Source organism: Castanea sativa, chromosome 3 (genome assembly GCF_040712315.1).
Source record: "Castanea sativa cultivar Marrone di Chiusa Pesio chromosome 3, ASM4071231v1".
In the NCBI taxonomy this organism is placed as follows: domain Eukaryota; kingdom Viridiplantae; phylum Streptophyta; class Magnoliopsida; order Fagales; family Fagaceae; genus Castanea; species Castanea sativa.
In genome coordinates, this window is record NC_134015.1 from 14,579,095 (window position 1) to 14,593,989 (window position 14,895).

Here is a 14,895-nt window from a genome sequence, read left to right on the forward strand (position 1 = left end):
GTCTTTCTCTCCTTGGCACAAACCTACCCTCATTGTTCAATGAAGATTGATCTTCTTCATCTTCAAACTCATCCTCGTGGTAGTCATCGGAATCATTCATGCGAGAACGCCTTTCTTGCCTTCTAGCATTAGGGCCTCTTTAGGGACGCTCCTCACGTAAAGTAGCAATAACAGTGTCTTGCCTATCCATCCGATCCCGAATCTCATTAAACACCACGTTCATGCGTTCAAATTGTTGTTGCATAGCCTGTAAAATGATGGACGACTCCTCCCCTCCTTCCCTATTTGATGTTTCACACCTGAAAGACATACTTTTGAAACAACAGAGAATTGTTAGAAATAATTCCTCACAACACTCCCTCACGTGTTTGCACTCAAATTATGTCACTCCCACTCGTGTTTCACTCTTAAATTGGCTTTTTCCCGATAACAGTCTCACACTCTCTTGCATTTTTCCAATCGTAACTTCGCATTTTCAGTTCTTCATTAAACTAATAAACTTGATCAAGAAATTCAACTTGTAGTGTAAAAACAAATACCAACGGCAAGAAAATATGACAGAAACACTAAATCAAAGGAAGAGGACAAAAGAAAACGATATTCTGGTCTGAGAGATTTGAAACTACAAACAAAATTTTTTTTTTTTCAGATGTCTTTTTTTTCACTTTTTTTTTTTTTTTTTTTGGAACTGGGTGCACGATTTTAACCGAGTGCACTTCAACAAAAACAAAAAAATAAGAACGATGAATGAAGAACACAAAAGGAATAGGATAGGATGATAACAGGAAACAAAAAAAAATAAAGGGATAGAAAACTGATTTTAGAACCTGTGCTCTGATACCAAATGATGCGAACCTCAATCAACACGCTTTGAGACCCAACAAAAATATTGGAATACTTGCCCAAGAAAACTAAAATTCAGATTTTTGATAGAAACCCTGACCCATCGTTTATAATTGAAACGCGAACCAAAGATATAAGTTGACCTTGACCCAATGATTATAAAGAATCACGAACCAAAGGTATAAAGTTTGAACGCCACAAGAAAGAATCCTTGATAAGTTCATAGTTCTTGAAGAACCAAAAGAGAGCAAAGCCTCACCTTTTCTGATTTCTATTCAATAATATTATATGAAAAACGTTTACAGACTTAAGAGCCTATTTAAGAGCTCCATAAAACTTGACAGACAAGAGAATATATTCTAAAATAACTCCTAATTGATACCTTACCACATCTAGAATCAAATTTGATTTAAAAAGCATTAAATGCACCTAAAAACAAGAAAAATGCCTAAAAAACGTACTAAATAATAAAATCCTAAATAAAAGTTGATTTGGTGTGAAATTAGCAGATCCAAAATAGGAAAAAATCTGTCTTGAATTCACGCCATAAATCACTCCCAATTAAGCCAGATCAGCCCTAAATAGCTTGAATTAAATTTATTACGCTTTCATCTTCCTTTGGACCAAGCTTGGAATGTCCTGCGTTAGAATCAACTCAAATCTCTTGAGTCAGCCCATTAAGTGCTTCTTTGATCTTCTTGGATCTTGCTCTTGTAATAGGCCCAACTAGAACATGCAATGGATCCTTGAATGCTTGTTGATTCTCATCAAAAATAATTTATAGACATTCTTTAAATCCACCCTCCTTAGCCAAGAACTCAAGATGAATAATCTCTTCTGTTAGGGTTTTAAATCTCCTTATAAGCTGAGATAGTTGGCTCATCCTACTCTCCTAGACTCTTAGATTATTATTATTATTATTATTATTATTATTATTATTATTATTATTATTATTATTATTATTATTATTGTAGGGGTATTGGGCCCATTAGTATATGAAGGACGGCCCAACGAAGTATTTTGGGCTGGAAACCCAAAATCCGAAGACATCAAAATGGTCGTGGACTATTTAAATATCCAAATACGTCCGAGGAGTAGATTTGTCCTCGGATTACAAAGCCGAGGACATAGGAAGAGAAGTTTAGTATCCTTGGGTTATATTATACAGAGTCCTACAAATTATGGGGATGCACAGTATACGTGGAGGGCGATAGAAAGAACGGTGGAATGTCTAAAAATAAAGCTGCTACCGCCGCCCATACATTAAAAGCTCTGTAAATTGATACGCTGACTGTATAGATGGAAGGATGGGACCTGAACATCAAGCTTGGAACTTGGTCCCTAATCCCAGCGGGCTTTAGGGAAGAATGGATGGGACAAGTATCCAAAAAATGAGGATTGCAACCAGGAAAGTGGAAGGTGATGAAGGGAAAGAAAGATATATAAATAGGAGGAAAGGCATACGAAGAAAGGAGGACTTTTTTGGAGTAGAAGAGATAGAGTCAATAGTAAATGATAATCAACACTTGTATCCAAACTTGAGAAATATTATTATAAACCATCCTCGGACACTATCCGAGGACGACTTCTCAGTCTTACTCTTTGCAAACGATTCTTTGTTTTTTTCCATTGGGCCCAAAGCCCGTTCTTTTTGTAATTGTCTAAACCATCCTTGAAATCTAAATTACAAACCCATCCTCTACAAATTCATTGTGAAGAAAGGCCTTTCAAGCCCATTTTTCTCCCAGTCGTTGTTTGGGAACTTGAATTGTGTCCTTACAATTATTATACCTTAACACCAAACAAGAGCTTAAAGTTCTGTTTGGGTAGCTTTTTGCGTTTAGAGTAAGTGTGTGTGTTTTTGGCTGGTCCATGGCATTGTTCATGGACTAGCCAAGTGCATCACGCGTGTGAATGGTAAATTTGAACAATAAAAAATATTTTGTTATAGTATTTTCAGTAATAAGTTTTCAGTTTTTAGCAAAATAAGCAATATCCAAACGCACATTAAGAGTAAAGTATCTACATCCTTGGAAAAATCAAGTCTCTTTTTTTTACTGTTATTTTACATTTTTCTGTTAGATTTGAAAGATCAACTATCAAAAAGCAGTGTTAAAAAGAAACTAGCAAAAGCCCATTTATACTTTTAAACCCTAAAAAATTTCTTATTTAATTTTTTTTAACAAAAAAAACCTAACAAATTTTCTTAAAGCACTTCGGTAATTGCATAATTGAGTTCATAAAATTGTATTTTAAAATGAATGGAATAGATTTGGCCATATTATCAATATTTTAAATAAATACTAAAATGATGGTAATCAAAGTTTATATATATATAGATATTAATGATGTGAGGTCACTTCCCCAATTAATCGGACTTATCCGCTTTGGGGAGCCAGTCCCTCACGGTTTCATTTCAGGCGACGTAGGAGCGTACGGATCTTCACCCTCTGGGGGCTTTACACCGCAGTCCCACATCGGCAAGAAATCCCTCCCACTCATGGTTTATAAGCTTCTGGAGCGACCATGAGTGGGAGGGATTTCTTGCCGATGTGGGACTGCGGTGTAAAGCCCCCAGAGGGTGAAGATCCGTACGCTCCCACATCGCCTGAAATGAAACCGTGAGGGACTGGCTCCCCAAAGCGGATAAGTCCGATTAGTGTCCTCACATTAAAAAGGGCCCTTTGGGGAGCCAGTCCCTCACAGTTTTGTCCTCGTCCCCAAGTGCAGGCAGGATTTTCACCCGGACCAAGGGCTGGCCTTGTAATCGCAGGCTTGACACCAAGTCCCACATTGGTTAGAGAACCCTCCCACTCATGGTTTATAAGCTTCTGGAGCGACCATGAGTGTACCACTACAAAACCGTGAGGGACTGGCTCTCCAAAGCGGACAATAACCGATTAATTGGGGAAGTGACCTCACAAATGACATGTCAAAATTCAGTCTATTAATTTTAAAACGAATGGATATGATTATAAAAAAAAACTATGCAAGAAGGGTAATGTGGCATGCATACAAAATGCAAAATTAGTTTGTATAATATAGAAGAGGATTACCTTTCATAGAATAATCCATTTAGTGGAGATTTCAACTAACCTATTTGTAAAGTTTTTGACGTCACACAAAAAGGAGTCAAAATATTTTGTCTCACTTTTCCTGCTCCACTCTATACTCCACTAATAAAAACTTATCACGTGTTCACCTAATTAATTAAATACTACTGTTAATTAATAAATGTAGCATTAATAAGTCAATAATGATAGTATTTAATTAATTAGGAGAACACGTGACAAGTTTTTATTGGTGGAGTATAGAGTGAAGTAGTAAAAGTGAGACAGAAGATTTGGACTCCACAAAAAGAGATAGAATCAAATTTCATCTCAAGTTTGGAAAGTTCATAGACAGGGAAATGAATAATTTAGTAGCCGGAAATGAATAATTTAGTAGCCGAAAATAAAACTAGAAACACCCACCCACACAATTAGAATATGAGAATTGAGTTAATGACAAATTGACAATATACAGAGGAGTAATTTACTATTTGTGTCCTAATGCTCTAACAAGCAGAAAAAAGATGAAAAGTTGTTCACTCGGTAAGTGTGTATGACCGAAAGTGAAATGGATATATTCCACCCCACTTATGTGTGTAGTTTTGCAGAAATGGACTCTGTTGCAAAAGTAAATATTTTCTACCATATAGGTAGAAAAATATCCAACATTTTAACCTTGTTTTCTTTCAAGGCTTTTGACAATTTTGTTCTACTTCCTTCTTCTGAAAGATTAGAAGCCATAGATAAATCCTTATTACTTGAGATGGGGGAAGCTATGAATGGCCATCAAAATGCTGTATACATGATTGCAACTTCAGGAGGAATGGAAGAAAAAGTTGCAAAAAATGATAGATACTCATAAAAAGGTGACAAAGTAATTGGACCAAAAGCTCACAAACCCACTTATCCTCATTACATCTTTTCCTTCCTTTTCTATCGCATGAATCTTTCCCCTGTTTGCCTTCATAATGTCCCTCTCTCTCTCTCTCTCTCTCTCTCTCTCTCTCTCTCTCTCTCGTTTTTATTTTGTTTTTAATTGCATTCATGTAGAAAATCAGAATTCATTTGTTAGAGTACATTCTATCCAAAAAAATAATTTGTTAGTGAATATATATATATATATATATGTATGTATATATTTGTATGTATTAATAGCCTTATAATCTAAACTAAAAGACATATCATCAATATTATTTTTTATTAAAAAAAAAAAAAGGCCTCACTCACACATGTAATTACTAACTCAGTCCATTTGAATCTGCCGAATTCATGGTGTGGGGCACCCCTAAGTGCGTTAAGGCTATCCACATCGTTGTACGGCATTTTTTGCGAAGAGCATGACTCGAACCAAGTAATTCCTGAACCCATAAGTATGATCCAGTCCAAGATTCCTACCAACGCACCATGCTCCTAAGGGCATATCATCAATGTTTTTATCTTGACATGCAAATTTTTTTGACATTTTTAATCAACAACTAATAAATTTTTACTTTTATGTAAAAAAGTTTGACACACAAAATGAAAGATTTTACTTCAATTTCTAAAAATCTACTATCATGTCCTACGTGTTCTTTGTTTTGTTTTTTTTTTTTTTGAAGGGGTACGTGTCTTCTTTGCTTGTTATATTGTCGCATGTAATTAAATGATCCGTAATTACTCAACCATATGACAATTTGCTTCAAATAAGGGCCAAAGCATGTTATAGATGGACCCTAGCTTGAGAGATTTGGACAAAGCACAACAAATGCAAAAATTGAAAATTACCATAGAAGCACTTGCACGTAACGTATTAGATGCTCCATCAATTCATTAATTAAATTATGCAAGTCTATGAAGAAGAAGAAGAAAAAAAACAAGAAGATATTTCAATTCACTTTTTGGTCCGATGATTGCGCCCATGTCGGTTCAATTATGGTTTGTGGCATGCCAATGTGCTTGAATTTTTTCTAGAAAGAGGTATGAAAGGTATATTATTAAAGAGGTCATGGAGCCCATGCCCCCCATGGTAGTTGTCAAAGATGGGCCTATAGTTGGGCCTTATATTATTGAAATATGAAGCTTAGACAATACAGTTTTGAACTTCGAGTCTTTTCCTACAAGGTAGTATGACTTTGGAAAATGATGATAAAGTGTTTGATCTCCTATTTTACTTTTGAATTTTGGGTCAATCTCTTATTATGTCTAAAATGATATAAAATTTTGGGCATTATCTTCATTATCATTAGATAAGAGAGTACTCTTTCTTCTTCTTTTTTGAGTGTGATGTATCCAATTTTCAATCTTATAATTGTTCAGTTTACATTTAGTTGAAGTTTCACGTTGATAAAAAATAAGAAATTTGAAGAATTATTATAAGTATATAACATTTTCACACACACACACACATATACATATATGGGTTAGGTTCAAGTTATACTTAGTATAACTCTCTAAGCAATGTTACATCACTCAATAACTTATTATAAAATTCATATTTTACAAATCTCACTGTCGATTCCATAATCTACATGTTTTTAATATTCATGCTAATTTTCATGTCAATTAGATGTTATTTACTATTCAATCTATAAACTCATCTTTTATACATTATATTAAACTATAAAAACTTGAATTTAAACAATTGATTGATGATATAGCTATCAATCTTTTTTATCACTTCAAAATTTTGCAAGTATGGATAATATATGAAGATAATATAATTTAACGGTGGATTTGTCAAAATTCACATTCAATTAAAAAATATTGAGTGGTGTAACATTGCTTAAAGTTGCATTCATTGCCTTAAGCAATGTTGCATCACCCCATAACTTGTTATTGAATTCATATTTTTAAATCCAACTATTGAATTACATGTTCTATATGTTCTTAACATACATGCCAATTTTCCTGTCAATCCGATATAATTTACCATTCGATCCATAAACTTATCTTTTATGCATTATTTTAAACTATAAAAACTTGAACTTAAACAATTGATTGATGACATGGCTATTAATCTTTGATCATCTCTAAATTTTGTAAGCATGAAAAATATACGAAGATAACGTAATCCAACAGTAAATTTATCAAAATTTATATCTAATTAAAAAATGTTACACCATGTGTAACTTAAATCTATATATATATAACATAATTGGACACAATCACACAACTGCATAGAATTAAACTTTCAAGTTAAGTAATGTGTAAGTTATATTATGAACTTAATTATAGTCTCTGTGGGGAGTAAAAAGACCTTGATAGGAATATGGGCCGTTGGGTCATGCTGAGGAAGGCCGACCTGCTCTTGGGTTTAGGACTTGTTAGTACTACGGGTCGGCCCATACGCCGAGGGTCCGAGGGTCCAGCCGAGGATGATTTTTCCCTTCGGACTGACACCGAAGAACCCGGGACTTCATGGTAAAGGTTAGTAAAGGACACGGACAAGACCAATGGTTAAAGGGGGTGAACCCTTGAATGTCCTAGAAGCACCGATGTTGGAAAAATGTCAAAGATAAAGGCTGCTACCTCCATATTAAAGACCCTGCACCTACCACCCTGGCCGCATTAATGGGGAAGTGACACTTAAACAGTGGAAGGGAAACTTCTAGTTACTGTTTAAAGGCACTAAGAAAGGAAATATCTAGGCTAAGGGAGGAGTTGGGGCAACACGTGTACAAAGTATTAAAAAGAGGAGTATTTAAGGAGGAACCTGGAATAGAAACGGGGACGGACTTTTTGTAACCTAAAAAAGAAAAAAGACAAGGAGAAAGATATAATATAAGAACAGCTCTCGGCTTACGTCCGAGGAGGCCGATTTACAATATCCCTTGTTGTTTCCAAGTATTTGCAATCTTTAGTTTGTCATTTAATCCCCACACACTTCTAACCTGGGTTTCAAGCCCACACTCTACAAATTCATATTGTTTAAGGCTCATTGGGCCTGGGCCCATAACTGTGCTTGGGGCCAGGTGCAATTGTGCACTTACAGTCTCCCTAAATAACGAATTTCCGAACAAGATCTTGAAGTCTACAAAAAAGTAATGACTCGCCCATGTGGGAAAGATTGTTGGCTGTACTTATGTGTGAAAGAAAAACCTATAAGCTTAAGATTCTACGTTTTGTTGCGTACATATTTTCATTGTTCTTAATATGCAAACCAAATTTTATATCAATCGTATGCTATTTGCTATCAAATCCATAAACTCATATTTTGTACAATTTTAACTTTAAATAATTTGGAATTTAACCACTTCATAGTTAAGGTAGTTATTGATATTTGATCATCTTAATATCTTTCAACCATGAAGGTATAAGAAAATAATATAATCTAACGGCGAATCTATCACAAAATACATCCAAGGTAAAGTTATTAAATGGTGTAATATTATATTAAGTAAACATAACTTATATTTCGTTATATTTTTATAATAAATAAATAAAAATCTAAAATATCATTCCCCATGTATTTCAGATGTTTTTTACTATTCTAGTATGATAAATTTTGTTTTTAAAAATGAAGTATGATAAATTTTTATATTTATCATAAATTAGGTATTAAAAAAAAGAGTGAATTTTTTTAAATTTTGTAAGTAAGAGTTAAAAAGTATTTAGTTTGATTTGAAAATATTTTTTTTTTTTTTTGTTGCATTTTATGGTATTTAGGACTGCAAAAAACGTAAGTCAATTGGAAAAAAATTTGTGTGGTCAATGAATAACGAGTCTAACAGAGTTAATAACATTAATCAAAACCTTAAGTACTTGACACACGCACACACAAATAAACTCTACACTTCTAAAAACTATTTTGTGATGGCAAGTCAATTTTTACAAAATTTAGTATAAAAAAAAAGCAAGTTATTTTTTTAAAATTTTTTTTATTGAAAAAAAATCTAAGTGTAAGAAGCAATATTTCTTCCTCTCGCACATAAATGAGGTAGTATGTTACCGGGGTAAGGCTTCTATCCAATGAAAATTTTCACTGGATACGTCCGGATTCGGACACGTGTCCAAGAGTGGATACATGTCCACTATCTAACGTGTCCAATGGAAACTTCCACTGGACACAAGCCACACCCTATGTTACCAAGTCATCTAGGATTAGCTTGTGCAAACATGAAAAGAACATTGCTAGGAATTTAAAACTCAACGAGCTACTTCGTCGTGGCCTTCGTTAAAGCCTAGGCTATCATGGTGCTCACCAAAAAGCACTTGGTACAAAATCAATTTTTATGGGGCTACATTCAACAAAGAGGACTTGGCAGGGTTAGGGGTGGTAATAAGAAACGAGGCCAACCTAGTTATGGCTTCATTGTTACAACAAATCCCTCTTCCTTTCACAATTGTTGAGATAAAAGCTCTCACAACAAAATGAGCACATGAATTTGCACTCGAGATTGTCATTGATTGAGTTGTGCTAGACGGTGACTCTAATATACTCATAAACACACTGAAGAATGCTTCCTGCACTCTAATTTAGTTTGGCCATATAGCTCAAGATGTTCTTTACCTTACCTCTTTGTTTATTGGTATAAAATTCTCTAATGCACTGAAACAAGGTAATATTGTCACTCATTGCCTAGCAAGGTGTGCTTCAGGTTGATTTGTCAACCTCCCTTATGCTATGTTTGGATGTTGGGGGAAGGAGGGGGAGTAAAGTAGAGGGAGGGAGAGTAATTTAATTATCTTGTTTGGATATTTTTTAAGGAATGAGAGAGAGGGGTTTGGAGGGGTTTGAATTACTTTTAACCCCTCATTTTTAATTCCCCCAAATTGAGAGATTTGAAGAGAGAGTGGAGTATAAAAATGCTTGATCAAATGAATTATCAAATTTATCTTTACCGTATGAACAAAATTACAAATGAAAATACTAATTATTCTTCACCTCCTTAATTTTAAAAACATCTAAACAAGGTAGAGGATAACCATTTTCCTCTGCTCTCCTCTCCACTACTCTCCTTCCCTCTACTCTCTCTACCCTCATCTCTCTCAAAACTTCCAAACATAGCATTAATGAAAACAATTGCATTTATTTTTATTTTTTAAAAGTCACCTTACTTAAGATGATATAATTTTCTTGATACAATTGGAAAAATGAAAAGAAAATAAGGATATGTTTGGTAACTATTTTTTTTCCTTATTTTCTGTTTCCAAAACAATTTTCTATTTTTAAAACTAAAAAACTTGTTTGGCAACCTAAAATGGGCTGAAAACAAAAACTGTTCTCAAAATTCAATTTTTGAAGAAAACTGTTTTCAATTTCTAATTTTCAAAAGTTAATGAAAACACGCATTTAATGTAATAAATATGTTTCATTTGATGATTTAACATTAAAGTTCAAATCTTAGTAATAACATATTTTAATATTTTCTATTTTTTTTTTAAATTCAACTAATCAAATATGTTTTTTATTTCAAAAATACAAAAAAAAATTCTTTACTTTTTTTTTTAAAAAATTTTAAAAATAGAAAACAAAATTTATTACCAAACATAACCTAAAATTTTAAAAAAAAAAATTAAAGATTTAATTTGGGCTCTCGAAGGGCCCAATAAATGGAATTGGCAATAATTGGGCTACATTTGGGCTGTAACGCACGCCAACCGACCGTGGACACGTACACGTGAACTCCACGCCTGTTCTTCCTTAAAATAATACTAGCATTTTACGATTCTCCCTCTCATAATTTTTGCTGTCCTTATATGACAACGCTCCTATCTTCACGAGCCACACAGCGCGTGAAATACACTTGCCAGCCTCAAAAGTTAGATTCTCATTCGGCTGCATTCTCTTTTTAACTCGTACTTTGTGCGTTTGGATACTAGGAAAAGTGGGACCCATCTCATCCAGCAATATGTGGCTCTTTAATTTCAGAGCGTGTGGCACACGCGCAAAAATATGTCTTCCATAAAATAAAGATTTTTAGTACAATTTAGAAAAAAATAAAATAAAACAATGTGTGGCAAAAATAAAGACAAGACCTTTGGCCTATACAAAAATATGCTCCACCACTCTTTGGAATCAAATCCATCCTCTAAGATCCCCTTTTTTTTTTTATAAAAAAAAAAATCCATTCTCTAAGAAAAATAAACTCACTGGGATTTTAGAGAGAGAGGAAAAATCCATTAGATTTTACATTTTAGAGAAAATACAGAGAGAGAGAGAGAGAGAGAGATATGATGGGCTGGCATTGAGAGTGTTTTGGTCATTGGTGGAGCCAAAAAATGAGGTATTTTGGTCAAAGGCACTTCTGGGTTCTGTGACTGCATTCACTGTCAAATTTTACAACGGAGTATGGGAAAAAACTTCAAAAAATAGAAAGAGACTCGTACAGTCAAATTGAGAGAGCGTTTTGTGGAGCCAAATTTGGGCCTTTTGGTCAAGCCTATTCTGCCCACTGTATGTTACTGTCTGCAATCAATGTCAAAGAATATATATATATATTTATATATATGTCAAGTTGTTTAACTATGGCCAAAACACATCAAACCTCATAAAGATTTAAAAAAAAAAAAAAAAAAAACTAAAACAAAATGTGAGAGATTATGTTTAGTACAAAAAAAAAAAAAAATTGGTCTTTTGGTCAAGACACTTCTGGGCCTGTGTGACTGCACTCACTGTCAAAAGTCTATATGTTTCTTTTTCAAACATAAAAATCACTATAAATTTTTTTTTATATATAAAAAAAAATGTTAAAGAAGGTAACTTTTTTATCTGAAGTGACCATAACATCTTAACCACCTCCACTCAAAATTACAGTAAATGGTAAAGTTAAACGGCCTGCAATAATAAAATATAAAAAAGGAAAAAGAAAATTAGCTATATTTAAATATGTGATTTGCATGTAGTCTTCATATTTCCTGACGAAATGTGAATGTGACATCGTGCTTACATTTACATGGGTTTTAAATGGACCCCACTCTGTCAAAACCGTTTCATTTTCACTTATTATTCCCATTCCTTTAAATACATGCAAAAGTATACCATAAAAAAATAACCACACACACCAAAAAAAAAAAAAAAAACTGCAATTTATTTTTAAGCATGTTTTATAGTTTTACCAACCCAAAATCTCTGAGTCTCCCATGAAATATTATGCCTTGCTTGCTTCTCTTGAGAGAGACTGAACTCTAAGTTGAGTCTTATACGTTTTGTAAGCAAAAGTTTGTGTCTTGCTTTCTCATCTCATGTGGGTATGTTGTCAGCTAAGAGAGAGAGAAAGAGACGGAGAGAGAATATATGAGGAAGTGAGCTTTTTTTCCTTTCACAGTGTATAGCAATCTTCAAAATCCAGCCTTTCCAGCAAAACCCAGCTAAATTTTTGGTCTTTACTATTTAAGCTGTCACCATCTTGAGGTATATTTGGATTTTTATCTCTATGCTCTTCTGCCTTCTATTACTTTCTTCAAATTTCTTGGTGGGTCTTGTTTAAAAAAAAATATTGTTTGTTTATATTTATGTTATGGTTTTTGGCAGATGTATTGACAGCGAAACAAGTCTACTTTTTGTCTGCTTGTTTGTTTGAGTTATTTCAGACCCTCTACATTCCCCAAGTTTGTCTGCAATTTGAGTTGGAACTTGGATGTGCAACTTGTTGTGCTTTGTATGAACTTTATTAATTGATGGGTTCTTGCAGAAATGCATGAGAGAGTCTACAGGCAGATCAATTCAGGACTGGAGAAGCAGACTTGGGAGCATTTCTGAGATGGGTTTTTGATTTTGTCTCTGATTAGTTTGAGGTACTGTTCTCTTCTTGCTTTCCATGTTGGTTTTGTTTATGTGTTGCTTGTTTTCTGAGTCCTTTTCATTTTGTTTTGTTTTGTTTTTGTTTTTGCTGCAAAAGTGGGCACCAACTTTTTGTCAAAAAAAAAAAAAAAAAACCAGAGAGAAAGTTTAGGATAAGTAAATGCAAGTTCTTAGTGGGAAGATGAGAGATTTTCCATCCTGTTTTGGTGAAAATGGGGTTCAAGTTGCTGATTCTTCATCATCAAGCGCCAGTAGGGCTGCCCAGAATTTAGTTACTTGTGTCTATCAATGCCGTTTACGCGGGCGGTCTTGCTTGATTACTGTCACATGGAGTAAAAATTTGATGGGTCAAGGCCTTGGAATTGGGATCGACGATTCGTCAAATCAGTGTCTCTGCAAGGTTGATATTAAACCCTGGCTGTTCTCCAAGAGAAGAGGGTCCAAGAGTTTAGAAGCATACTCGTGTAAAATTGATATATATTGGGACCTTTCTTCAGCAAAATTCGGACCCGGGCCTGAACCTTTGGAGGGATTTTATGTTGCAGTTGTTGTTGATCGACAGATGGTTCTCCTTCTTGGGGATTTGAGAAAAGAAGCTTTCAAGAAAACTAGTGCCACCCCTGTGACTTCTAATGCTGCTTTCATTTCCAAGAGAGAGCATATTTTTGGAAAGAAGGTGTTCAGTACCAAGGCTCAATTTTTTGATAATGGTCAAATTCATGATCTCGTGATCGAATGTGACACTGTTAGTGTCAATGATCCGTGCCTGGTGATCCGCGTAGATAGCAAGCCCCTGATGCAGGTGAAGCGGCTTCGATGGAAGTTCCGGGGGAATCACATAATTTTGGTTGATGGGCTTGCAGTAGAAGTTTTGTGGGATGTTCATAATTGGCTCTTTGGTACATCACTTGGAAATGCTGTTTTTATGTTCAAAACATGTCTCTCCCCTGAGAAGTTATGGGCAAGCCAACCCCTCTCCGATCCAAACCTATTGCCATGGTCTTTCTCGCAAAGATTTTCAGATTCCAAATCACAATCTCATGGTTTCGCACTGATTTTGTATGCTTGGAAGAATGAATAGAGATATTTAATAGATTTTTCATTGAGTGCTAACAAAAGCTTTTAGTGAGTGTTGATTTTTATCAACTCTGTTATTGGATTACACTTAATTTCATTAAATGGCCCATTATATTCTTCTTATCCTTTTTCCTCTTGAGTAACTTGAGCCATAAGTAGATCAGAGACAATTTTGTTATTAATTGGTTGCATATTCTGCTTATAGTGTTAATTTTTTTTATTGGGAATTTCATTTCAAAATAATGCTTGCCTAATGCTCCATTTTGTTATCATCAAGTATGTTTGTGCCACAAGCAAGTATTAATATCTTGTAGATTTCTAACTTGCGCATTAAGGGCTTCCTTGGTCAAACAATGTCTGAGCCTGGTGTGCCTTAATTGTAAGTTTGACCCCTTCAATTTTAGTCAAAATCAATATCAAAGAACTAGACCAATTTTAACATTTCCTCTTTCTCGGTAAATAACTATTACTTGGGTTCAATTCTATTTATTGCAGGAGCTGAAGGTATGGTGCTAAGGCAAGAAGAACCGAGATTAGATACAGGTTTGGTGTCTGTAGGATATAGTCCAAAATTCCCCTTCCATTTCCTTGGTATAACTTGATTGGGTGCTTCTGGATATGAACTATCTACTTTTGGACTCCACCAACAATCCATTAATGCTGGTGTGATGTCCTAACTTCTTTCTATTTTAGTCACTGCTGAAAAAATAACTACTATTTATTGCTAGTTATATATATTGCACCTCACATTTTCCTAACCATTCTTGGCTCATTTATACATTATTCAACCTTTAAGACCTTATTCATTAAGATTCAGACTTCTATAGATCTAATGTTCCATTACTTACTTAAATGTATAGGGATAAACTTTAAATTACAAGGCAGCTTTTTGCCTTTAAGGAACCATCACTAAACCTCCTTGTGGTTTGGAGTAAAATGAAATTGTCATTTTGATGGGTTCTCCCATGTTGCATGCAAGTCACAGGACACAAAATTTGGCCCTAAGAATCGATAGGACAAAGCTCTTTTTGCTGCCTCTTCCATGAAGCTTTAAGTTCGTTGAGCACCAACTGAGAGCTAAATTCCACATTTCAAGGAACATGTGCATGTTGTATGTGAGAATCCATCAACCTGGATGAAAAATATGACAATTTCATTTCTGCAAACCTCAAGGAGGTTTAGTGACAGTTTTCAAAAGACAAG

At 34.4% G+C, this 14,895-nt stretch overlaps 1 protein-coding gene across 2 annotated transcripts; it reads left to right on the forward strand.

The window, feature by feature from the left end:
• Positions 1-11,864: 11,864 nt before the first annotated feature.
• LOC142629903 (uncharacterized) lies at positions 11,865-13,817 on the forward strand. 2 transcript variants are annotated; one of them, XM_075803952.1, is made up of 3 exons: positions 11,865-12,225; positions 12,506-12,608; positions 12,713-13,817. In XM_075803952.1, the coding sequence occupies exon 3, from the start codon at positions 12,776-12,778 to the stop codon at positions 13,694-13,696; it is 921 nt and encodes a 306-aa protein (XP_075660067.1). In that variant the 5' UTR covers positions 11,865-12,225; positions 12,506-12,608; positions 12,713-12,775; the 3' UTR covers positions 13,697-13,817. The 2 variants fall into 2 exon arrangements, with proteins under 2 accessions (XP_075660067.1, XP_075660068.1); XM_075803953.1 differs by having other exon boundaries at positions 11,902-12,225; positions 12,346-12,608.
• The last annotated feature ends 1,078 nt before the right edge of the window (positions 13,818-14,895 follow it).